The 27054-nt window shown below is 36.6% G+C and overlaps 1 protein-coding gene across 1 annotated transcript in view; it reads right to left on the bottom strand.

Moving 5' to 3' along the window:
• Positions 1-371: 371 nt before the first annotated feature.
• PIK3CA (phosphatidylinositol-4,5-bisphosphate 3-kinase catalytic subunit alpha) overlaps positions 372-27054 on the bottom strand; it is a 46603-nt gene continuing 19920 nt past the window's right edge. The window contains exons 4-21 of the mRNA XM_005146914.3: positions 26768-27018; positions 24926-25171; positions 23981-24066; positions 22009-22114; positions 20795-20947; positions 20558-20692; positions 16804-16928; positions 16327-16408; positions 15706-15870; positions 15046-15149; positions 13683-13854; positions 13241-13347; positions 12558-12679; positions 11951-12029; positions 8860-9030; positions 8229-8346; positions 7912-8063; positions 372-7589 (exon numbers count right to left, since the gene is read on the bottom strand). Coding sequence (XP_005146971.1) covers positions 7319-7589; positions 7912-8063; positions 8229-8346; positions 8860-9030; positions 11951-12029; positions 12558-12679; positions 13241-13347; positions 13683-13854; positions 15046-15149; positions 15706-15870; positions 16327-16408; positions 16804-16928; positions 20558-20692; positions 20795-20947; positions 22009-22114; positions 23981-24066; positions 24926-25171; positions 26768-27018 — 2645 coding nt within the window. The 3' untranslated portion in view covers positions 372-7318. The remainder of the gene's footprint in view (positions 7590-7911; positions 8064-8228; positions 8347-8859; positions 9031-11950; positions 12030-12557; positions 12680-13240; positions 13348-13682; positions 13855-15045; positions 15150-15705; positions 15871-16326; positions 16409-16803; positions 16929-20557; positions 20693-20794; positions 20948-22008; positions 22115-23980; positions 24067-24925; positions 25172-26767; positions 27019-27054) is intronic.

Below are 27054 nucleotides of genomic sequence, written 5' to 3'. Positions count from 1 at the left end.
TTTTTTTTTTTTTTAATATAGTTTCATTAATGAAAGCATGAAGAATGTTTTTCAAAACCAGACTTAAGTAGCAGGGACTTCCTTCCAGCTGGAACACTTCAATAACATCTGCTCTCTTATCATAACTTTGACAACCCACATCTAAGTTACTCATTTTGAAGATCAACAAGTACAAAAACCAAATGCCACATATATTTAGGACAGCCCATCTGTAAGTAACACAAATTCCATGTTACTCCCCAGATTAACTGATGTACAGAATTTCTATGTCCTTTCTTCTAGCCTTTTTTGAAAGCAGAGCTGCAACACCAAATCACACCTCTAAGACTTGAGATTCCCTAAATTCTCACTTCAGAATTCACAAGTGTATCAACCATATTATTTTAATTTAGTTAGTGTATATACATTAACACTCAAAAGTGTGATAAAAAACAAAGTAGTTTTTTTAATAAACAGCATGTGATACAGACCGAGAAGATAAATAAAAAGCAGACTTTTTACAGTTTCCCATGAACATGAACTACAGTAATTATCATAGGCCAAACTTTTGTTATTTGAGTAGCACAGCAGAAGGGGGAAAAAAGGATTGTGGGTTTTTGTTTTTCATAAGTACTGCAAGACTATTCTCAGTATGACAGCACATGCATCTTGCTGCATCTTAAATACTGTTTTGGCCCACTAAAAATGTCTTGCTTTCTAACTACTTTACCACAGGACCTTTATCACAGAATGACAAAAACATGGCAACACACACCCCCCCTCCCCACCCCCCCAGTAGTGGTTATTTCAAAGACTGTTGTCTCATTTTAAAGGATATTTAAAGCACTAGTGGGTGTTTGTACCCTGCTTTTGATGCAGACATGTAACTGCTACCAGCTTCCACAAAGTTACATATAAGCATTAAGAGATTACACCCTCCTGGGCTCTATTCATTGAAAATGCCAACAGGATCCTGGACTGCCTCAGGAAGAGCATTGCCAGGCAGGTAGGGTAGCCTTCATCCTGCCCCTCTGATAAGTGCTGGTGCGGCCACACCTGGGTTGCTGGGTCCAGTGCTGGGCCCTCCAGAATGAGCTAGACATGGATGTAAAGGAACAGCAAAAGGCTGTGAAGACAGAGGTGAGGCTGACAGAGCTGGGATTGTTTAGCCTGAGCTTAGGGAAAGCTCAAAGGGCACCTTGTCAATATATATAAATACTTGATGGAAAGCAGCGAAAAGATAGGCAGGACTTTTTTTCAGTGCTGTCCATTGAAAGAACATCGGGCAATGAAATAGAAGTAATGTTATATAAACATTAAGGAAAAGCTTTTATTGTAAACTCTTTCTTGGATAGACTCTAAACCCAACTGGACAATGTCCTGGGCAACCTGCTCTTGATGACCTTGTTCCAAACTGGGTGGCCAGACTAAACAATCTCCAAAAGTCTCTGCCAGCCTCAACAATTCTGTGTGATTCTAGAAATCCTTGCAGTTGTGGTGCCAGTTACAGTAACTGTACTTTAAAATGTTCAAGCCTGAGAACCCAGCCCTCAGCCTGCAGCCGTATACATTTTAAATCCTTGTCAAAATCCACTTTTCTGTTGGAGAAAGTATGTGAATATTCAGTTACAACTTGCAGAGGTCCAAGGGGGCAACGGGAAGGGATGATACTCCCAAATCATGAGTTACAGATTTATCTTTACAAGAGAAGATGAGGAATTTGGACCACAGTGCCTGCAAGATAAGAGAAGGATTCATCTCCATCTTTTCCTTTTCTTTCTCCTGCCCTAAATGAAACCTTAAGACAACTTCAGACAGCCTAGGACCGTTGATAATTCAGAGTACAGAACACTATTACTAAAGCCTGGAAATAGTTTAAAAGTAGTTAAACCAAAGAAACAAAGCCAAATGAGATTGCAGCCATGAATATCCTTGTTTTGGCTCTCAAGGGTTAAACTACAATAGACAAGATTCTTAGGAGAAACAGCTTCTGCCCAAATTAGGCTTTCTATAACTTTAGCAATACAATTAAATCAGGTTTAACTGTGATTAATTTTATTACTAGAACAGGTTCCTAACAAAATTTATGCAGTTATACTCAACTAAATGGTTCCTAAATCAGTTTAATGGCTACTGGGGTTCTGGCACCAGAATTTCAGAAAGAATCAAGATAGAATAGCATATTTTTGGCCTTCCTTATGCCAAAGGAATATGGCATCACATACAGAAGTGACTGTAAGGACACTTAAACTTATGACACATTTATAAAAACAACTGTGGACCAGCTTCAAAGTACAGGCAGACCATTGCTTTAGTTGATCTTATCTTACAAATATTTTATGTTGTTCTTACAGGGATATGCTATGGGCATATCCCTTTTTATGGGAGAGGGGTGTTGGAGAGGGAAGAGACAGGGATGGAGAGATCCACCTCTGGTTTCGAGTCAGGAGTGCTAATACAGCAAGACCTCATCCTTTCAAGAGTCTATCCCATAAAGTTCAGAAGTCAAGAATACTGTACTGCCAATTAATTAAGAACAACTATTTTTCCTGAGTGTGGGTTCTACAAGTCTTTATACTATGAAAGAGCAGGAAGAGGAAACATTTAAGCTAGCAAACAATAAAAATCCTGAAAGTCTCAGGAACAAAGTAACTATAGACATCACAGTCTAGACATAACAGTAGTTATGAATTGGAGAGCTGAAAAGGCTAGTTAATAAAGACTACTTCAAAATGAAATTGTCAGATGTTTAACTGGGCTGCTAGCAAACATTCCTCTCATTACAAGAACACTTCACACTACATCATATGAAAAAACTATCTGGTACTTTAATATACATATAGTCTAATTCTGATTTCATATGCTACTGTGAATCCAGAGTGATTCTGATGAAATCAGTGTTATATGAGCATAAAGTGAAATCAGAATTTCCTCAAAGACCAGAGCACCTACAGATTTGGCTAGTGTATACAGATAGAGAACTTTCAGTTTCCAGTTGGCTTCCCTTCATTAACACAGATGTAAAAAACCAAGACAAAACAAAAAACCAACCCAAAACACCCACAAGCAACAGCAGGGATGGTGAGCTGCACATCATTTTGGACAGACAGAGCCCTACTGAAACTGAGACAACTTTCAGCATGAAAAAAAGATACAAATTTGTTATATGTATGAAATATGTAATGCAAATTTAAATCGGGCTTCATCAATTCACAACATCCACAGTGTGTAGTATTTAAAAACAAAAAGCAAACAACAAAAACAAAACCAAACAAAAAACCCCAAACAACCCCCGACCAAAACCAAGTCTGGTTCTTCTTCCATTCAAGTAAAACTAAAATGAGAAAAAAAAAATTAAAAAAAAATCTTAGAAGCAGCAAGTTACAATTCTTTCTGTAATACCACACCATTGTCACTAACTTGAAGCATTTTCAAGATGTCAAAGACATCAACAAAACAGTAATTTCAAGTGGCTTTTCTGATACTTGGTTTTTGAATGGGCCCAGCCCAGGTCTGCAACCTGTACAGACATGCAGAAAAGGAGGAATTCACAATTATTCTGAAGTACAGATGTTAGAACATGCCAGTTATAAAAATGACAAAGCAAAGAAAATACCTTCAAACTGTCAACAACCATGGGCTACTGACCACCTGAAGAGCATAGTATTTTACATAAAAAAGAAAGATGGAAAAAACCAAAACCATCCTTCCAAACCCACTAACAGCAGGGTCATTACATAAAAAGTTCTCTACAAGCTTGGTAATCTTTATGTTACCCTTAATACGCAGGCTTGTATCTTCTCCACAAGATGCCAAACCACTAACAATTTTGGTTTTATTTAAATGCTTTTAATTAAAAAAAACCAACAACCTGCAAATCCATTTTGCTTATTAAAAAACTACTAATGCACCCTTTTGGAATGGAAAAGTGTGCATGTGTATATCAGTACAGGTGCTTCTTCTGCTACTTTTAGGAAAGTAAAGAATGCATTTTTAAGAAAAACAATTATCAGCAGCCTGTTCTGTCATTAAATCAAACGTAGTTTCACAGTTGAAAAAGTTGCTATTTTTAAATTTTTATTTCCCTAAATCACCATTTTCTAATGCTTTGTAATAAAACACATGCCCAAGGCTCCTTGCTGTTGTAGTCCTACTACAAAGTTCTGCAGAAGTAAGGTGTTCAGATTCAATTCAAGCTCAAAATAAGCTACTTAGTGTTTTGTGCATCTGATTCCCAGAACAAAGGGAACATTTCTGAATCTCCATGAAGTGCAAATAGTTAAAAAATAAAATCAAAATTCCAAGCCATCTCTGTAAAAATTTAAGCTCAGTCAAAGGTGTTTTTACAGTCTATAAGCAGATCTTGTTTCTGATACTGAGAAAAGATGCCATCCTCTTACTTACATCAATGTAAGTTAACAGTACCTCCACTAACTTCAGTTAAGTTACATCAGCACAAGACTGGCACAACAGGATAAGGTAATTAGGTTTAAACACTTTGAAGCTAAAAGGATTTATTAATTTGTTTTGAAACATTGGCAGAACACTTCTCAAAGGCCCTTCCTCATTATGGTAAGAACTGCTTAAAGCCCATGAGCTTCTACTTTTTCTTTCCTTTAAATTTAAAGTCTATATAATGATGGTATGATTTGGAATAATTAAAATCTTTCTTTTACTGCTCGATGTTCAAAACTTATACAGCGTGTGCATGGCATTTAGTTGCAGTACATTTTGGAAATAGAGCCTAATTCCTCATACTTTTCTGTTTGTGCAAAAAGGGTGCAGAACACTGCTTGAACTGAAAGATATCTATACTTATATTTACAGAAATAAATGGCTAGGAAGGAACAAAGTACAAAAGAAGTTGGGCTCATAACATCCAATAAATTTGAATTGATATTTTCATTCAGGCTGGAAAAGGCTGACCATCTCTTAGATAAATGAGGTAAAGCATTGTTTCAATACCAGATAAATAAGGATAATATAGCACCTAATGTGGCATTTGTGCAACAGTTTCACTCAGTTAAATTAAGAGTTATAGCTAACAGGGTTTCAGATTGTGAGCTAAATTTAAACTGAATCCAAGCCATATTTTAAGACAGCTGAACCTTCAGAGTGTGTTGACTGCTAAGTAATACATACAAAGGCAATTTTGCTCTAGAAAGCAAGACCAAGGTTAGCAGGCATTAAAATATTCACATGAACAAAAAGGATGATGTAACAGTCAATAAAAAGAGTACTGGAATTCTCCAAAATATTCAGCAGAACTAAGGAAATACAATTTCACATTCCCCATACTATTCTTGGGACTTCTGTAGTTTTCACAAAAACAGGTTTCCCCCCACAGCATCAAGCATCTGTGTGTGCAGTAACTGACTGCAGGATCTTGACTATGAAAGTGTCTTGAAAGACCAAAGTCTTGGCTTTACAATCCCCGAAGCCTTTCATAATGTAATTGATTGCACATTTTTAATATATTACAATTTTCTAAATCAAGCCAACCACTCATTACCTCATCAGTACAGCCTGCACAGTTTATTTATATACTTATATTCTAACCTAATACCAACTGTCAGCATATTTTATATCACATGGGGTATTGCACTTTCTGAGTGGTGCCCTGGTGCACGTTTGCCAGTGAAGTAGCTGAACCCCCGAAAACCCCAGACCTTTGCAATTCACTCCAAGTGCTGCAAATCTAGCAAGTTAAAATACTAGGGTGAACATCACCCTCAGAATTGTGGGCATTGCTAATTAAAAAACCTGTTTAATAAATAGAAAAACACTCCTACCTAAAGCTGTGCATAAGGGCAATCTGAAATCCTCAGTACTTCTGAACGGTTTCAAAAAGTGATGCCAAATTAACTGATTGCACACATTGTATTGTGTTAGAGGACAACAACTACATTTACAAATATATATTACACACACACAAAACAGACAAAGCTATAAAATGTTTGGTAACTCCACATGCTTTGAGCTAGCCAATGCATCTGCTGTATGCTGAACTGCTTATTACTGATCATATTGAAAAACCTAAATTTCTCTTTCTGATGTATCTGTTACTGATGTTATCTGGATTAAACAACCACTTCCAAAGGAAGAAGAAAGAGGAGAAATGGTGGACCCAAAGGCTGAGGGCTTAAATGTACATTCCTTGAATAGCCAGCATATCACTTCAGTAATGTGAAGAGTGATGCCCAAAAATTTTTGAAGAGACTTAGGCCAAGTTCACCTCTGGCATTAGTGGGTGTATGTCCCACTACTTTAACGGTACTTGTGTCCTCTTTCACCAGGGTTGAATTTGGTCCTAGGAGTATATCTGGTCACCTTCAGTGACGTTAATGGAAACGGGAGCCTTGGACAGATAGAACTGGGCTGCAAAATTAAAAGAGTGAATATTGGACAAATCATGTAAATAAAGAATATATATTAATAATAGTTCCTGTTATATAAATAGCCTTTATAAAAAAATAATCTTTCAATAATTTTAATAACTCACCTTTCTTTAGGTTCTGGAAAACATGTATGAAAAAAATCTATTCAGTTCAAGTTAGATTAAACCAAACCTAAGATGAACAATACAACTCTCTGTTGCACTAAACCCAATTTGACCATTCAATTTCCAGGTTAGTCAGTTTTGGGGGATGACAGGGAGTTTCTTTGTGAAGGTATGAATTGCACCTTTAGAAATACTGAGCAGAAGAAACACCATACCAAGTGGGCCTATTTCCTACTGCTTTCAGAAACTGTGCATATGACAGACCCAGAAATCAAAGGGTCATCAAAACCCCATAACTGTTAATGCCTCTGAGCACATTTAAAAGGCACTGTCCTCTCACTATTGTTTTTAGATCTTTGAGTTTAAGACTCCTTTCCTTCAACCTATGCTGATTTTAAATATTTGCTACCACTTGAATTCTCTTTCCACTCTTGTCAATCCAGCATAGGCTCTACCTGTTGTACCAGATCTAAGGTAATATGTGATGGACTCTTTGTTCATGTTAGCACTATTTTGTTTCTCCTTCTAATTTATCCTATCAAATGGAAAAAAGAAACGTTCTTCCAAGTCTACCTTTTTGGGCTTAAGGCATAACATGAAGTCACACATCATACTAAAGCTTAATTTTTGAAGTGTACAATTTTAGTGCTATCTGAAACCCTGTTTTACATTATTTTTCAACAGTTGTCTGAGCAGTTCATCTCTTTTCTTGCCATAAATTCAGATGTTCTTCATGGTTTGTGCAATTCCTATGCAACCAGTCTTTGCTGCTAATGGGTATTAACAGTGCAGTACCCACAAAGTGGGCTATCAGTTCTTGTTTTCTTTGCTTTCATTTCAGTTCAAAGCATGTTGTTTTATTGTGTGAAAGATCCAGTCCATTTTTGTTGTCCAGCCACCATGGTGAGCATCATTCATTTGTTTCATGAAGTACTCCAGAGCTTCCTGCTCGGTTTTGTCCAATGCAAGGGTCTTTCGAATGTATGCAATATCGTCAAAGGACTGCAGTTCTGGCATTCCTGAGCCAAGCATCATGGAGAAAAGATTTATGAAGAGATTGGCATGCTGCCGAATTGCTAGATAAGCCTTATAACACATCTCCTGGAACCTGGAAGAGATAGGGGAAAAAAAGTCAGTGTATTTCCCTGTTAGATGCGTATTACTTTTTTACTTCCAAAACAGTTTTCCGGTAACTGGACACTAAAGAAGTAGACAGTCCAATAAGAACACCATAATGTTGCTGAGAAAATATACTCATCTTCCTACTTAGGTTTATCTTAATTTCAGTAAGAATTAGTAGTGGTCAGACTAACACAATATACAGGATTAGAACATTCCTGCTGCAAGCCAATTAAAATACTACTTTTTAGTTAAAATGTGTACATTTTAGGTACAAGATACTCTGGAAGTTAAATGCTGCAAAGGCTCACCTTTCAAACTCCCTTGTTTTAGTGCATTCTTGGGCTCCTTTGCTAATCACTATTAAGAAGTCCTGTGTTAAGACAAATGGCACACGCTCCCTTTTATAACCAAATTTTTTCTTCTTGTGATCCAGGAAGTGCCCAAAGTCAATGTGAAACAGCTTGGAAAAACAGAAAGGTATTTTAAGATTAGTAATTCTTTATATAAAGTATGTCATAGTAAAATTGATCATTTACTTATAGTTCAGATGGGTATTTTTTTTAAACCAACTCATATCAAGGTGACATATGACATTATGCTATGTTTTTAGAAAAATGTGTCTTACTTGTCCATCATCTTTCACCATGATGTTACTATTGTGGCGATCACCAATGCCCAGTATAAAGGTCGCAACACAGTAGCCAGCACAAGAACGTGTAAACAAGTCAATAGCTGCATCATACCTATTGAAAATAGGAGACACTTTCATACAGGTGTTCTAAAGACACAAAAGTGTGGATTTCCCCCCTCCCCTCCCTCCACTGAGGAGGAGCCAACTTCTACTATCCTCTACCAATGAAGCAGAGCTTCTAGACCTTATCAATCACAGTAAGGCAGAAATTCAGCGTACTCTGAGAACAGTAGTACTTTGTTAGATCTCAGACAGTATATTAGCTATTAAATTGACTCTTTTGAAGTCCAGCAGTTTTCATTTTGATGAGCTAGTTAAAATAGAGACTTAAGCCATATCTTCATAGCTCTCCTTCCAACTTAAGCTTTATCGTTGAGAGAAGTCACACAACTGAGCCAATTAAAATAGCTACAACCAGGAAACCTAGGCAAACAAGGCAAGGGGAAGAAAATAAACCAACTAAAACCAGATTGACATAATTCCACACTTGATCAGCTTTAGTTCTCTTGAAGTTTCCATCAAAAAGAGCATATGAACAAGAAAAACAAGCAACAGGAAATCTCACATTTCTCCTTTGTTCTTGTCCTTGAGCCACTGATGCAATGTATGGCTGTTGAACTGCAATGCTCCTTTCAAGCCTCCTTTACACTGAATCTGCATGATGGTATGAGAACTCCTGACTACCTCGATGAGTCCCACACAGTCACCAATAGACAGACAACCATAAGGCAACATCCTGAAAGAAGAAGATTTTTTTTGAAAGTTAAATTTTAAGACAGAAAGCAACAGGTATGTTTCATAACCCTTATCAAGTGTCACCTGTCACTTACTTTAGGATATGAAAACCTGTTTTAATGTTTTATAGCTGTATTAACACTAGTCTTGTAGAAAAAATGTACCATATATTAGTACAGTAACATGCCAGCCACTATGTCCGCCAATGTCATTCTTCAGTTTTATATCAGGACAAAAGGTTGAGGCACAAGTCTAGTAACGTGTTCCTGGAGGCCTCAAGGAATACACTGGAAAAACCCTTTAAAAGGCATTCAGCATAATTTAATAATATCTATTAAATGATATTCAAAGGGAATTATTAGAGACAGAGTCTATGCATTCAGAAAATATTTGCTAAGATTCCATGGGTTACTGTAAGCAAGTAGCAGGTAATACTTTGTATGTAAAACCAGCACAGGACCTTCAAAATGAGTTTCTTAATAGTATCTGACCATATTACAAATTCTAAACTGGACTCTACAGTCAACAAGACTGACGTTACCCAGATGTTAGTGAACTGCAGATGGATATTTATTAATGGACTCTTCAAAGAAAATCATAAAATCATCTTTTTGTAATCCACAGGACTACAAAGTGAAACTCGAAGAATGATATTAATTCAAACACTACTGAACATGAGGAGAGATGAAGGGTGGCTATAAGGGGTGAAGGGCAGTCATGAGGGGAGATCATGAAGGGAGAGGAAGGGCAGCCATCAGGGAAGATTGTGCAGAGAGAGGAGCAGCAGCCATGAGGGGAGATCATGAGGGGAGAAGAGAGGAGGGATGGCTATGAATGGAGATCATGAAGGGAGAGCAAGGGCAGCTGTGGGAAGTGAGGGGTGGCTATGAGGGGTAAGGGGCAGTCATGAGGAAAGATCATGAGGGGAGAAGCAGGGGCAGCCATGGGGTGTGAGGGGTGGCCATGGCGGGTGAGGGCAGCAGCTAAACATTGTGGGCCACTAAGGGGGCTAGATGAGAGATGTCTGTGAGTGGATAACAGGAAGGGCAGCCATAATGGGAGATCTTTGGGAGAGGTAAGTTTGCCCTTAGTGACATAGTTTAGTGGTAAGTTTGGCAGTCCTGGGGTAACAGTTGGACTTAGTGATTTTAAAGGTCTTTTTCAACCTAGTTGATTCTATGATCTGAGTAGCCCATTTTTCTCTTTACAAGTAAAAGAAATTAATTCCATTGCCTTCCCTTTCTTTCACAGGTCTCTTTCCTCACCCTTCCTTTAAAATCTGTATTTCTTCTGTTATGCTCAAAACACTTTATCAGCAAAAAATAAGTCAAAACTAGTCTTTGTTCAAAGACTGAAGGAAACACGACCATTACCATGTTTAACATCCTCTATTAAAATATTTGGGAGTAACGGTCATGTACCTAAAAGCAGCCTTTTTCTCTCATGAAGTTTCCTTTCTGGAGTAAAAGTGTCACACCTACAGAGTAAACCAACCTTTTAGGAACACTGGGGTATCACAAGTTGTTAGTGATACCATGGTGGAAAAAAACCCCCAAACTATCATGGCTTTGTATTAGAGCGACAAATCCAAGTGGCACCACTGCAATGCACAGCCAGTGGCAGAGCTGGTTGCTGGTGTTCCTGTGGAAGTGGGCTTCTCCTTTATGGATTATCAGCACTTTACTTGCAGTTACTAAAAAAAGTATTATACCTAATTACACTTGCTTTTTTAGATAATCTGATTTGAAGGTCAAAGGAAAACAGTGCAACCCATATATTTTCTTAAAGACTGTTAGACTTTCTGTACCACAGAGAGATACAGCTTAGCGGCCTTAATGGGATGAGCTGCAATTTCTAGATCCTCAAAAGGTTTTATTTTTGTCCATTAGTGTAATCTGCAGCTTATTCAAGATTCAGGGCCCATCAGCTGCCTCATCCTGCACGCTCATTTCAGTCTTTCAGTACAACAGATGGACAGCTGCAATTTTTGTTTTTGTTTTGTTTTTTTTTTTTTTTAATCAGCTTGTCACATCACACTTATTCCACTTCTCTTCTAAAGCTTCATGCCACCTGTTTAAAGAATAATGGTGGCAAGAGGTGTGAGAGATGTATTTATGCAGGTTTCCATAACTGGCACTCTTCAAGATGTGGGGACTGTGAACTGTAACTCTGCAAACCATTCTTAGACAAAGCCATAATTCTGTTCCTCATTGCAGTACTAGAGCACAATAGTTTCCCAGATACATTAGAAATGATGTAGACCAGCAGGTTCTTTTATCTAGATAATGAGAAAATGAGAACTGGGGGTGCAAAGAACATCGCTTGACAGCGCAGAGGCAGCTCTATTATGCCACCACCTAAAAAAAAAAATAAAAATCTACCAAACAGCAAATGTGAAATTGGAAGCATAACCTGTCTAGTATTAGTTTTCTAGAAGTAGAATAATTTATACTGAATGGCATTCTGCAGAAGTTACTCTACTCACAGACTAAAGGAGAAGCTGCACATGTATCAAACCTGGGCAATACCTACTTTGTGTACTGAAATGAAGATACCCACTACAAAGAGTCATCACTCAACTGGGCTGCAAGTTTGGCAACTTGTTCAAAGCAAATCCTACGGATACAAATTAGCACACCATAGCCTGGCTACTGTGTGTGTTAGCTCTTGTATCTATTCCTGTAAGTCTATCCCTCACACCCACATGAATGAGACTTTTTCAAATACAATCTTATCTCTACAGAATTCAGTAGTTTAGTTAACTGAAGGTCATTAAAAAAATTGAAAATTGCTCTTACATGTACAGACATACCTATTTATAGCATTTATTACCCTTGGGAAAACAGAAGCAATCTCTGGTAACAAACTAATGCAAAAACCATTAAGAACAGTATTGCTTGAGAATGACCTCTGACGCTTACCGAAGATCCAGACCCTGATTTTGCCAGATGTTTTCCATAATTCTAATTATCTGAAGTGTCAGCATGTCCTGACGCAAGTCTGGAATAGTCAAATACATAAAGATTTGCAAATACATGGAGTCTTCAAATTTTGTAGCACCAGAACACTTCGTTACATCTTACTTTTCCCCCCAAAAGTATGCCTAAAGGAAATGAGGCTTGCAGAGCTCAGTGTAAGTTTTGTTCTCTCAATAGAGAGAAACATGTGTTAAGTAGCTAAGAGTGAATATAAATTTATGGTGGCGATTTCAAAGCTGTTTAAAAAATATACACTAAAATCATGACAATGGAACTACAGATTACATTTCTAGAGTATCTTGGAAGACATTTTTGAGTAAAAAGAACAGAGTATTGAAATAGAACCACGTTCCACCTCAACAGACTGAACAGCTTGGAACCTACAAAATTTGCACAACTCTTACTTGTACAGATTAATTTTTCTGGAAAACTGCTTTCCTCCCCCTCCTCCTCCTCCCATGTATTCTTTATACTTAGACAAAAATACTGAACAGTAGGTTAGGAAAATAAACAGATATGTAGCTTTTGGATTACACTTGCTTTTCCTTACCGTCTCCATTTTTAAAGATTATTTCATTGTTCTGAAATAACAATTCAGACATAATATCTGGGTTTTCCCAGTTCAACCACAGTGGCCTTTTTGCAGATGACATTATCCTGCACTCCTCAAGCCTAAAAGAAGAGGTAAGACTTCTGTGAAACAGGAACATACAGATTTTCATTTAATATTTCCATAACATTAAGTTCTCCCTGTTTTCATCAAACTCTTTGAAATAGTATCAAATTAAAGATGCATGGGTAACTGACAATCAACCACTTTTACTTTCAGCTTCAAATTTAAATTAGTAAGTGCAATGTTACCCATTTGCTAAGCCCAACAAAGAGCCGGCTATATTGTAATTTCCCTTTGGCAGTGTGTGTTCCTTACAGATGGAAAAAGGTCTGCGCTTCCTGTCACCTTAAAGGAACAGCTGTCATGTCGTTCCGTAAATTGTTAAACCATTAGACTGAAACTACTTCACTTTTCATCAGTTATTCTGCTACAAATTTTTTTCAGGTAACTTTGACGATACTAACATTTTTCAGTATGTTAACATTTAATGTTAACATTGTTAACATTAAATGCTAATAACATTAAACATTGTTAACATTAAAGCTAATAACATTGTTAATGTTAACATTACTAAGCATTTACTTAAATATCTAGATAAATTAAAAAAATGAATACAATACCGAAGATTTCCCAGTTGATGCGCAGGATTAAGAGGAGAGATAAAACCCTGTAAAGCATCCATAAAATCTGGCCGCCTCATTTGTTCAACAAGAAACTTCATCTGTACCTGATAAATAACCACATTCAGGTTTTGATAACACTAACTTTATGTAAGTGAAAGTAAGTTTCAGATTTTAGCTTTGTTTTTAAAGCACAGTTTTGCACAGTTCCAGTGTAAGCAACTCTGCTTAGCCACATACTATACAAATTGAAACCCTTAAATCTAGTGCCTTGAGAGGTAGACAATGGCAATGCACATAGAAAATATAGCAGCTTCTAGAATAACCTACTATATACTCAAGTTATCTTTAATACTTTTCTAGTTAATCAATTAATACACAGTTCAGAGTAATTCCTGTGACTCAACAGCAATAGTCTGGGGATGCAGACATCTTATAATACCTTCTGTGTTTCATCTTTTTTTTCCTGCTTGAGAATATCAGTGAGGTTAATCAATTTCTCCATAGCCTCCACCTGCCTGCTCAGATGTTTTAGGTACATTCCACACGCCCGACAATAGGACTCCAGAAGTAAACCAAACCTCTGGCTTACAGTTTTATTGTGCATTTCAGACCTACACAGAGAGGAAGAACAGTTGTAGCTTAAAGACAAGACCACTTACAGGTGCCAAAAATGAAACTATAGCTGTAACATCATCCCAATGACACATCTTTCTGAGAGCTGCTTATAGATCCATCCTTTTCAGGTAAGTAACTTCTATTAATCTCCCACAGCTCATATCATTTTGACTAGACTGATCCAACTTCAGTACCTTTTACAACTAATTTGGCACAGAGTTCATCGGCTTTTCCCCCAATTCCTTCTTGATTTTTCTGTCCTCTCTACCACTATTCCTTCCCTTTATTCAAAACCCATGCTTCCCAGAAACTCAAGCTTTCAATTCATGTTCCAGTTTTTTTTTGCCAAGAGCAAAGCTAATCTGGCTAAATAAGACAAGGAGAAAATGAAACAATCACAGGCTGTGGCCCCTCAAGTTTCCTTGTTCGTACCTCCTCTCACTCTTTGCAGCTCTTAAATACATCCCTCAAACAAGTTAATCCGTTAATCTTTGATGATTACTAAGGGAAATAGAAAACAAAGCACAACAAAGATTCATTGCTTCTTCTATTTCTGTGTCCTACCACACTGTCTTAGAACAGCATTTTTAGGTGAGACCTAGCTACAATCCATTATACTGTAGGCTGATCTATGCTCAGACTTCTCAACACCCAGAATTACAAAAGCCCTTGTTGCACTTAGTAAGGAAGAACATAGATATTTAAGCTATCAAGCTGTATAAAGTCTTCAATAAGCATGTACAAAGAGTTATTTTTTCAAAGCCTTATCTGGTCAGATGGAGTGTCTCTCTTTAGACTTCAACTATTTGTAAAATTTTCTGGAAGACTGATAAGTGATAAAAAAAATAAAGTTCAAACAGCAGTAATCTGTCAAAGTTGCAAATAGTTGACAGGATAGGAGGCCTCCAGCAATCGGACTATCCTGCTTTCAGCGTAATTATCATTATGTAAAAAGAAGTAGAAGACTAAGTATCTATTATTAACTAGCTTTTGAAACTGCAAAGGATGACTTCTATTACCAAACTCTACACTCAAACTTTTAACCAATGTGAAACAAACTAAGTGGTAATACTTTCCTAAAAAAACAAACAAACAAACAAACAAAAATTTATTATGCCAAGCCTTTAGAACAATAAATTGTTTACAGCTAACAGAAATCCCACTACCCATTAACATATTAAGCTTACTTTAAATGCCAGAAGAAGAAGTGTCCTATCCTTTGATTGGTCAGTGCCTTCTTGAGTAAAAATCTCACAAGCTGATTATCCAAGTACTGTTCATATTTTAGAACCTAGTTAAGGATAAAGAGAATAAAAATAATCTGCTGTGGTTACTTCTATGAATAAAATACAGATTAAAGGAAGTTAAATAAAAGAAATTCATGTTTTACATCAATTTATGTAGAATAACTGATCTGGTATTAATACTTGCATGTGTTTGAATTTGAACAGTATCTACTAACAGTGCAGTGGCTGCCTGTTTCAGGAACCTACCATCTGATGCTCCCTTCACTATTACAAAATATTTTGGCCTCAACTAGCTTGAAATTTTGAGAAGATGCTTCTGTTCATACTTTCCCATATGTTAGAACATCTGAAAGCGCTGCCTGTTCCAGTTGGTAGAACAGTTCTGCATCTCTGTAAAATCCTGGCATTTAGTACCAACATGCAAAACCCCAGCACTACAGAAAATTAACTACATTTAATCTCCTCCTCCTAAATAATCCACAATAGAAACATATTGTTGATGACCTGTTTTTCACACCACCTTAACTTTTGTTGTATTTTAAGCCTCTGTGATTATTGGATATACACAAGACATCAAGTATACCAAAATATGTTATATACCTGTACTAGCTGGATTAAGTACTGAGACAGTTTGTCATCTGTCAAGTACTTCTCTAGACACCGAACTGCAAAAGCTCGCACCATTGGATCTGGATAATTACAGTCCAAAAGCTCCATTGCTTGCTCTGGCTTGATTGGAGGCCAATCTTTTACCAAACAGTACATCTGTGGACAAGAAGTCCAAGCACGTTACACATTTGCATTGATTACAAAGGAGCTGTAATACACAGCTATTAGAAGGTATTGTCAGACATGAACTGCATTTGAGTAGAAGCTATTTACTTGCCAGCCCTCTCTCAATAAAAAATTTGGTATTAGTTGCCAGCTGACATTTTATCCACTATAAACACAATGAAAACAAAACCTCACATATAACTAATTGACAAATCAGCGACATAACAGGGATTCAAGTAATGCCACAGAGGAAATTTTAAGACTTAGACTGAGCTAAAGAATAAAAACTACAGACCAGACTGATCCATCAATTATAGTGGCAACTTGGACAGGTTTTCATTCAATGTATCATGCACATGTAACATGTTTTAAACTTCCAGAAGTTTCCTTAAATACTGTATTTTAAAGCTTCTTAGGACTTAAAATTTCATCAGTGCTATATGTTACCTGAGCCACTTCATCTCTAGAATTCCATTTAACAGACAGAAGTAATTTGGGCAGAATTTCTGGAGTATTCACGCAATAGTGTCTGCGAAAGAAAAAAAAGGTGTATGTACAAATTGCCCTTTTTGCTTTGATAACCATCTACTATGTTCCCCTCAGTCTTGCACATTTTTCTTCCCTTGTCAGAAGAAAACAATCAATACCATATGGTGGTGTTAGGATCCATGCATGAAAGTAAGACTACAGTAATGGGGAAAATGTAAACTAGTTCAATAACTTATTTTTCCCCATGGGCTTATGAATTAAGATATATGATTCAGAATGCTTTAAAAGTTTTTTTCTAAAACACTAACCCAAGCAATACAGAGCATAGAAAAGGGCGCAAAATCCAAGACAGTCATTACAAATTTGGAGTGAATGGGGTAAAGTTTATTGTGCCAACAAGGGCTTTTCTTTAGTTTAGTTTTTGGTTTTAAATACCTGTGGCTCCAGAGGAAGTCCTTCTCTTGCTCAGTGATTTCAGACAAAGGGTCTCGTGTACATATAGCTCGAAGTTGCTCCTTGTCACTTTCTCTTAATTCATTATCTCTAGCTATTCTGTTACTCTGCAGAGAGAAAGCAGTCCATTAACCCTCCACAAATTTCCTTTTGTTGTCTTACAACATACATGAAGTACTTTAAGAGCACTTAACACAACACTTACAGCCTATGTCATGCGATACTATCTTGTTTTGTTTTGTTGCAACTGAGGGCTTAAAATTTAAAAACAGAGAGATAAAAGACTAGGCCTTTGATTTATACAACCACTTCTAGCCACTATTGGGACAAGAAGAGTGACATTTCGACTACATCAGCTGTGTGGAGAAATAGCAGCAGTTGCATCTAATGAACAACATAATGCAGCATGAAATGAAACTGGTTATTTCTAGCTCCAGTTTTGAGACTAGCTAGAAGCTGCTGAAAGGAGTGAAAAAGAAATAGAACTGGAAAAACAGAATATGGGGTGTGAAGCTAGGTAAACAAAAGTCAGAATGCTGTAGGAAAGCCAGAGTAACAGGAGGACTGGAAAACATTAACCAGAATTAGCATAATATAACTCCCAAAGAGTACAGAAAACAGAGCTGGTATATGTTGAAATTAATTTTATGTAAGATTCATTCATTAGAACCAGCTTACACCAATGGCAGAGGTATTTGAAACTGTTACTACAACATATTTCACACCTCATATGGGAAGTTCAATTTTTTTCTCCTATACTTTCCATTTCTCAGTTCATTTAATGTGGTTTTTTTTTTTGTTTTTTACAAGGCAACATATGAAGTGATGCAGTTTGAGGTTTCAGCTACACAATCAATTGCACTGCAAAAAAACAAAAAATCTGAAGCTGATATTACTGTGTTCAGTATAAAATACAAGTGTAATGAACAAGATTGACACTTATGATGAAGTTATCCCAACAATTCCACAAGAATTTAAGTTTTTCATAGTGAACTCATGTTTCCACATCTGCATGATACCTACCACTACAAACGAATAAGATTAGCACTCTTCCAAATTCAAAATGTTTAAACTGTAGAACCACAGTATTTGGCTTCTTATTCTGCTTTTTCCCTACACAATTTCTACTCAGCACATTAAACAAGCTAATAAACAAGAATTAAGTGAGCTTTGTCTGCCGGTTGTGATAACGGAAGTTGTCAACTGGCTGAACTAGTACTTTGAAACACAAATACCCACATGGCTTTTACAGAAGGTCTTTGCAATGCATCTAGCTTTAAAAAAGATGAAGAGCAATTTGAAATTTCCAGGTAGGAGATCAAGGCACCCTTTAAAAGGTGAAGTGGTGTTTTCTAAGAACATGCACAAATATGGACACAGTTGTCACGTTATACCACATGATATAATACCTATTTCAGACTGAAAGTTCTTTATTTTACATTTATCTTTAATTACATATAGTATGTGTTCTCATGATGGGTTCACTACTACTATGTGAGAATATCCTGCCCTTCAATCTTACATCCACCAATATTAAGGTCTCACAGGATTTTTAGCCTCTTGCTCTGTTAGTAGTATAATAGTGCAAGATCTTGCACTAGTAGTGTCATCTAGTGCAAGGACATACACCAACACAGGTTTTTTTATTATTCTGAAGCACATAGATTGGACTTAAAGTGGGGAGAAATTATTCAGGACTACACTCAATGTGGTATGGGAAATGTTTTAGAACACATTTTTAAATATTATGGTATTTAATACAGTAAAAGTAGTTAAGAGAGTCATTCTGCAAGAAGTTATTGGGTGACTTAATCACCCTATTCCTGACATAAGATCAAATAGTTCATATTGTTCAACAGAACAAGTAATTGCACATATTCATCTTTGTTCTGAAAGAATCATCCTAAATATTAAGTGAAAGTCAAAAAAGTATAAAATGTACCTGCATAATGGGTCAGAAAGATCATAGTTTAGGTCAAGCCCAGAAGGAAAATGCATTTATCCTGTTGCGGTCAACACCAAAAACTTGAAATTCTATGAATTGTGGGACAGTAAATTAGATTTCGTATTTGAAAATTCTTTCATATTTGAGATATTAATGGGCCTATAAATGATCTCTTATCAATATGTATTAATTGATTGTAAACGCAGTGTAATGCATTTCAAGCTTACATAAGAGTTATACTCTTTGTATCATAATAAAAACATTTAGCTAGAAATCATACCTCAGTGACTGCTTTGCTGATTTTGACCATTTCAGACAAGCATTTTTTACTTTCTTTAGTTATGGACAATGCTACACAGTAATCAAGCATCCAATTTTCACATGAGTAACAACATGCTGCATTTTAAATCCCCAAATATTGTTAATATTACAAACAGCTAGAAATATGCACAGTACATAGGAGAATTTTGGCAGGCCACAAGAAGAGCTGAAAGAAAAGCAGTGTGAATGAGAAAGTGAGACCAAAGCAGTGATTGTATCCCTGTCAACTTAGTCACCGATGTAAATAGGCTTTCTCCATATTTAACCACTGTGACCACCTTCTACAATATTGTAAGGATTATCACAAAAAATACAATAATCTGAGACTTTATTTGACCTTGTATTTTAAGATGATCATTACTTCATTACCTTGTCACTGAAGTGAGAGCTTATTCTCCTCACCATTTTCTGTTTTTGCATACAGATCATATTGTCATAGAAAACAGTGAGTTGCGCATATATAAGGGCAGGTAATAGGCTGTGCTATAGCTAAGGAATGTTATTTATGAAGGAGCTAGCTGTTCTTAAACATTTATTAAGAGCCCCTCAGCACTGCTCAGTTACAGTGTATACCATAAGCAGATATACCACTCTATGATGGACTTCCTGTGGTGTCTCAAGAGAAATAAATTCCTACAACTCCTTTTTCAAGATATACTGAGACTGTTATAAATATATCACCAGAATTCCCAAACTGGAAGCTTACACCTACGCACTTTTTTGGCACAGCAAAACTTTCCACCCTGAGACTCTTCTTCACTCAGACCACAAAGCTTTCTTGGGGAAACTCTCAAGTCTTTGAACCAGCCTCCAAAATAAAATGTAAAACATACCAAGTAATTTCACAGCCTTGTCTTTGAATACATAGTATTTTTAGCTTTACTGACTCTTTTTTCTCCTTCTAATCATCCAACAAGTGCTCCTAAGAAAGTGCCAAACCTCACCAAAAAGCCAACTATTATCAATGTGCAGGTTCTCTTCATGGAAGACGGGAGATTAAGGGCTACACTCATGTATGCCAGTCAATTCCCTCAAAATTCCCTGTACTTCTGGTCATAACTAACCCATCAAGCAGTCAGTAAAGAGTTATAACCACCTTTGGGATACACAAGAATGTCTACCTATATGTAGAACTGCAACAAATTAAAACAGCATCATTGGAGGATAACTGCAACTTTTGAAAAGTTCAGGTAGTTTAGACATCTGCATGGGCAATATAAAAATGTCAAAAATGCCTTAACAGTCTGCATGGTAAAATAGTTACTCTTTTCAAGTGTTTTGGTTGGTCAATGAAGTATTAGGTCAGTTTAAAGGTGAATGTATTACTCACTTTGCTAAACAAAACAAAAAAATCATTTCTTGATTTTACAGTAAGGATATATAAAAAAAGACCTCTTTACTACATAAACAAAGTAGTAAATACTACTTTCATATTTTAGTAGTTAATCTCAGAAGGGGAGTTTGCCTTACCAGCCCCGCATAGCTGTAGTTAAACCCCAGTTCACGTGATATAGTCCAATTGGCATGCTCTTCAATCACTGTCATATCTGGAAACTTCACAGGATTGCTAAACCAATCAAATTCCAGCTCTAGACATGGAGTTTCCTACGTAAAGGGAACTGAAATTACTTTTTCTGTTGAATGATGCTAATTATCATATGACATATTTTGAACTACTAAGGAGGAAGCTGGCATGTAATTATTTACCTTATTTGGATTTGATCCAGTAACACCAATAGGATTTAACAAATCTTCCAGGCCATGAGGTACTGCCCAAAGATTCAAAGCCATTTTCCCGGATACAAGAGTGTCTGTGTAATCAAACATGTTTATATTTCCCCAAGCCAATGGACAGTGCTCCTTAAAGAGATTAAAAGATTTTTTTTAGTGTCATCTATTAATTACTGTAGAGTGAGTTGGGAGAAATACCATTTCCACCCCAAAGCAAGTTGCTGCACTCCCAGATTAGCAGAAAAGCACGTTGTGGAAGCTGTACCATACTTTTCTATGAATGATGTCATGGCAGTCATTTTGCAAAATGATATCATAACACTTTCAAACACACGTTAACTAACATCTTCCCACATCAAAAGTAACTCAAGATGATGCAAAGTTTTTTTGACAAAGAGGGAATTTTTACCAAGGTCTGTAGTAATGTAATAAGGAGCAACAGTTTTAAACTCTCATACAATAGGTTTAGATTGGACAAGGTTTTTTTTTTTATGATATGGGTGGTCATAAAAAGTGGGAACAGGTTTCCCAGAGAAGCTGGGGATTCCCCATCATTGGGAACACTGAAGCTCAGGATGGGTGAAGGTTTTCAGCAACCTGGTCTAGTGAAAGATATCCCTACCATGCGCAGAGATCTTCCAACCCAAACATCCTACAATTCTGTAAGATTTGTAAACCTGATTGTAGACAAAAATAACTGTATAGTATCTGTGACAGTCAAATGCAGAATGTAATGATGCTGTTGCTAGATCAGATGCCATACGCAGATTCTTAAAAGTGATTATTTGAGATCTTGCATCAAATGCTAAAGCAATACAAGTTTTCTTTAAAGATCAACTCTAAATACAAGTATAAATATCACCATTTTTAGTTAACAGGCAAGTAACATATGGGTTTAGAAACTTGAGTTTAAAGGCACTCACATCTCAAAACACTTTGAGCCTGGCAATACAGTATAGATGCTATTTACACTGCTGAACAGGTAAGCTTTTTTCCATGTTAACTTCTGACCACAAAATCAGTGGTAGTCTGAGTAAGGTACAAGAAAAAAAAAATCCCTTTTTAAAAATCAGATTAAAATCAAATTTGTACTAATACTCATTGCCAGTACAGCATTTATGAAGTATCTTCCCAAACTTGACTTCGATTGCTTTCATTCATTATTGTATTAAAGACATGAAGTATTTTACCTCTTTCGCACCCTTCCGGCCTTTAACAGAACAGATAGAAAGGCACAGACGAGCAGCACGTGGAAGATCAAGAATGTACATGTCATACAACAGCCATTCATTCCACCTATAAGATTTAAAAAGCAAAATACAACCAGGTTAAAGGACAGCATGGAGACAACTGTATTCAGTCAAAGTTATACTAAAAAGGTATTTGTTACATTCCTACATAAACTATATACATGTACAAAAAGTACACTTTCGCACTCGAAAAGGGTACTCCTACATGCATTTGCCCACATTCCTTTTGGGAATGGAAACTTCCCCAGATAGCCTCCTAGCACCAATACTGTTTACAAAGTCATGGTAAGTTCAATTTCTGCAAACTTAGTAATAGGTTAATTCGTTTTCACACTTGCAAACCTATCGACTGCAACTTTCAGCGTAGGCATAACCTGAAGTAATGGATTTACATATGTGCCACACTAATAAAGGTTTTAGTTGCAAAATATTTTTCACTTCATGAAAAAAGCAAGTGGGAAAAAATGTGGCACAGCTTTCAGAATGCAACTGAATTTGAACTACTGGAAAATACAATGATAACTGCAAGATGGGAATATAACAGAAATACAACACAAATCCAAACCAGTATTTCTAATACAAATATTATTCTATTTATCAGAGTAATAAGAGCACAGATTGGTTCTATAGGAATATGTATTTTGCTTTTGTTAACTTCTCTAAGTAGACTTCTCAGTTGGTGGAACTGCGCTTTTGAAGAGGAACTTCTGGATACTTTCTTTTTCTAAATTAATTTCCATGGTGAATTTTCTCAGTTGGAAAAGGCTGCAGATTCCAAGAACAGCATTAATTTTTCAATGTGTCTGCAGCTACTGAAAGCAGAGTTTTATAAAGAAACAACTGTCCAAACCCTGCTCTAAGAATTTAGAAATTAGCAGATAAATTTTAATTCACTTTTCTTATGTGTTCATTTCATAACACAGATTTGTGGGATTAAACCCATGTTTTCAAGCCATACCCATCATCGCCTTTCCAAGAAGATTTTGTGTGTAAACCAGTCAAAATATCAGTTCAAGTATAGCTATGTTTGAGGCAACCCAGAAGGAGAGCTATTTTTTAACAACTATACATATTAGGAAGCCCTCTATACAGCCTAATCATATTAATAGAAAACAGACAAAAATAAGACTTTCAAAAGGTATTCATAAAGACATGAAGTCAGAAAGAAAATGCAAATCAATAATTACTTCTGAACACATACTTAGCATCTAATCCTAGCAGATGCTGAAATTTCACACCTCCTCAGTCAAAATTACAGGAACATCTTTTAGATACTTGTTCTGAATATATTCTAAAAGTGCATATAAACTTCTTTAGTTCACATGCACTTTTAAGTTCATGTATGTTATTTTTCCAGATAATATTGATGGTAGGTCAAATATCTTGAAAATAGTCAGCCCAGATCTGGAAGTCACTTCCATGGTAACAAATGGTACCCACCTCTCCACACTCAGTGGTTCTGCTTTAGAACACACCATGCAACCTCACTGAAACAGATTTGTAGGTTACATGACATCATATTGACTCGTGCTCAAAGTAAAATCTGAACCTGCAACTGGAACACCTGCTGTTGATCCACAGTGAAAAACAGAGCTCAGTTGTCCAGAGCTATGCTGATTTCACAGTGTTAAGAAGTAATTATATTGGAGTTTTGGTGGCAACTGTAAATGTACATGTAAAACAGATAGTATGGTTTCTTTGCTGAACAGATGTGAGACAAAATACTTGTGTTTTAATTAAATTACATCTATTTATAAATATAGGGATATGCAAAAATATTTTTATAAAGCTTAAGGTAAGGAATTCCCAGAAAGGAGCACTACTTAAATAATGGCTAAGGCAAGCCTTTACTTCTTCAGTTATGATGCCCTGGAAGTCAGGTTTTCAGCAGTCACTCCATTATTTAGCTTACCTGGGATTAGAACAAGGTACCCTTTGTGTATTCACATTGTCACACAGAGGTTCCCCTCCATGGTAGATACCTGTTCTCACATAGATCTGAAAAACAAATGTTGATATTAGTACTGCCTTTGAAATTTTACTGTAATTTTTTTTTAATCCTATCAACATAACTACAAATATAACATATTGTCCTTTCATTTTCATCACTTAAAAAGAAACAAAAAACGAAATCTGAGAACCTAACAGCTCCATCACTCCCCAACCCCAATTCTTTCATACTCTGTAAGGTTGGAAGCACAGTATATAAACATACCCTTCTAGAAAAAAATGTGTTGGTCTTTTCCCTTTTCAATTGCAAAACTAGCTCTTTAAAAATGCAGTAATAACCTTGAAATGAACACTAAAAAACCTCCTTGAAATAATCCTCAATTCTTCCTGTGTCAAGATATAAAGACTGAACAAACTATGAGAGAGCATGCCAGGCTTGTAGTTCAATAGGACTGAACCCTACCTGCCTTGTCTTCTTGATCTCTCCACACCTCCCTTTTCAAAAACAAAGATGGCAGCACACTATCCAGCATCTTCTCATCAAAAGTATTGTTAATTACCATAATACATTCTGAAGCATAATATAATTATTATTTAGACTAGAGATAACATAGGTTTTGTTTTTCTATTACATACGTAGCTGAAGTGAACTATGCAAACTAACTCCTGCTCCTATCAGGCAGGGTATTTATCTAAGTACTACAACTCACTTCTGAAGCAGTATACAAAAGGTGTCAGATGCTAAAATATGGCTGTATTTTTTTTAATGGAGCTGAGTACTTATATAACAGAGTGGTCTAATTTTCTAACATGTTAAAAAACACTACTTTTCCAATGTAAACAGAGAATAAAAAACTCAGAAAAGAAACTGCGAGTTGCCGAAAAACCTGCACAGCATTTGCCTTACCTTGTCTATGTCTCTAATGTTCACATTTACATAGGTTGCACAGAGGATTTTTATTCTGAGAGCACTGTTTATAGTCCAGAGGGATTTGGCTGTAGCTTCTCCATTCATGTAGGGTGTAGCTGTAGAGATACGCCTGGAATAAGATGGCATTGTAAATGTGTCCAGTGGCAGCTGGGTATATAGGCTTTCCTTAGCCATCAGCATCAGATTGGGCATGCGACCAAGCATTATACAGCTTCTTATATACTGCAAGAAAACCAAACCAAAATTCATTATGTTTTCAAAGTTCACACTCTTGATCATCTATACCTAAAAATATTCAGGAAAATATAAAAGTAAAAGCATATTTAAAGAGCTTATCATTGTCCCTGTATGTACAACCTTTACTGTGTTTACAGTTGGAACATCCAACAGCTTAAATACATTGGGTAGGATTGCACAGCAGCACTTCGTACAGATTTTGAGATATGAATAGCATCTACACAGTGGAAGGTTGAATTGGAAGAGCTAGAGAACAGAGCTGACAGCATGATGAGAGGTTTCTTGTAGAGCTCCTTAGCTCTGGCACAGTGTAGCACAAATCAGACTGCTTCCAGATTAGGAGCTTGAGCTGTTTTTCATTACCAAGGTGTTGTACTAACCTGGTGTGCAAAGCTAGTCAAAGGCAGAAAGCACAAGGCAAATGGCAGACAGTCATTTTTGGTTCAGTTGTGCTTATTACCTTATGCTCAGCACTGATGCTGACAGACTCCAGCTGTAAGGCTGTATGGTGTCCATTCAGGATTGAGTGCTGAGAACATTTAGTCTAGCAACAGTACCATAAAATACAACGTGTTTGGACAGGCCCTGCCCTGGAGCATAATTAGCAAGCTCTTTTGCAGCACTGTAAAGACATACCAGATATATCTGAAGAAACCATACTAGATCAAATAGGTCTGGTGTTTGATCTTTAGATGACTGTGCAATATTCTTCATGTATGCTTGCACTTGTTCCCCAGCTCCCATAGAACAGAGCTGCTTTTCTCATTAATCAGGATTCCCTATTCCCCTTCTCTCCTTCATTGCTTTTGAAAGCAGACTGTCAACCATTTTACATGAAGGAATGGAAGTTGTTTATTACAACAATACATTCCTGAAAGAGGAAGCAGCAGCAGTCTGTCAGGAAATCTACGGGGTAACATTGTTGTCTGCTCCAGAGAGGGGGCTGCTCAGATGCTCTTCTGTCAGCAGTTCTGCCTCACACTCACAGCACTAACAAAACCCAGAAAATGAAGAACAGCCAACCACAAGGAAGACTTAAGAATAGTTTGCACAGTGCTGGAAGTGTATCATGCCTTTAATAAGATCTAAGAAAAAAGAAAAAAAAAACCTACAAGTAGCAGGCAAACAACTAGTTTAGATTTTTTCCACCCCTAAAGGGGGAAGAAGATTCATAGTAGCAATGGTTGTCTCAGTGTAACACCTGACTGAATTTCCTTTTGTATTATATCAGCCCATCCAAGCATAAGTCATCCCTTACCACCAGAAACCTAGGATATTTCTGAGAGTACCTACCACTGGTTTGTTATTAATGTTAGCAGTAAACTACTTCATGCAAGGACAAAACACTAGTGATAAAAATTCTAGCTTAAATTACCTTTCTCCCCCTCTCTCTTTTGAAGCACATACAGCAACAACTATGCACACTACTCACATGCATTAGCCAGTTACAGGAACATACACTTACACTTACTATGTTTTGTATTAATTTAATCAAAGCCAGTCATAAAACTGATCACTTTTCTCCATCACAAATTTGGATTATGTTAGCATAGTTCAAAATAAATCCATCATGTTACTCACCTTATACTGGCTCAGTGGATATTTTTCTAGCAAGTATTCATCACAGCCACACACCTTTAGAATGTATTTGCCTTGGTATTCCAAGACGCAAAGTTTCAGTTGTTCTGATGACAGCAACATACTTCGTGTTTTCTTCCTAATTGCTTCAGCAATAACTTGCTCAGGCACACAGTCATGATTGATTTTTAAGGTGTATTTCTGCTTATCGTTGTTTGGTGAGACTATTACCCATATCACCACTATAATTTGCCCTAGGATAAATGTAAAATAATGTTAGGCCTATAATT

Source organism: Melopsittacus undulatus, chromosome 6 (genome assembly GCF_012275295.1).
Source record: "Melopsittacus undulatus isolate bMelUnd1 chromosome 6, bMelUnd1.mat.Z, whole genome shotgun sequence".
Lineage (NCBI taxonomy): Eukaryota > Metazoa > Chordata > Aves > Psittaciformes > Psittaculidae > Melopsittacus > Melopsittacus undulatus.
This window is presented reverse-complemented; position numbering and strand designations above follow the sequence as displayed.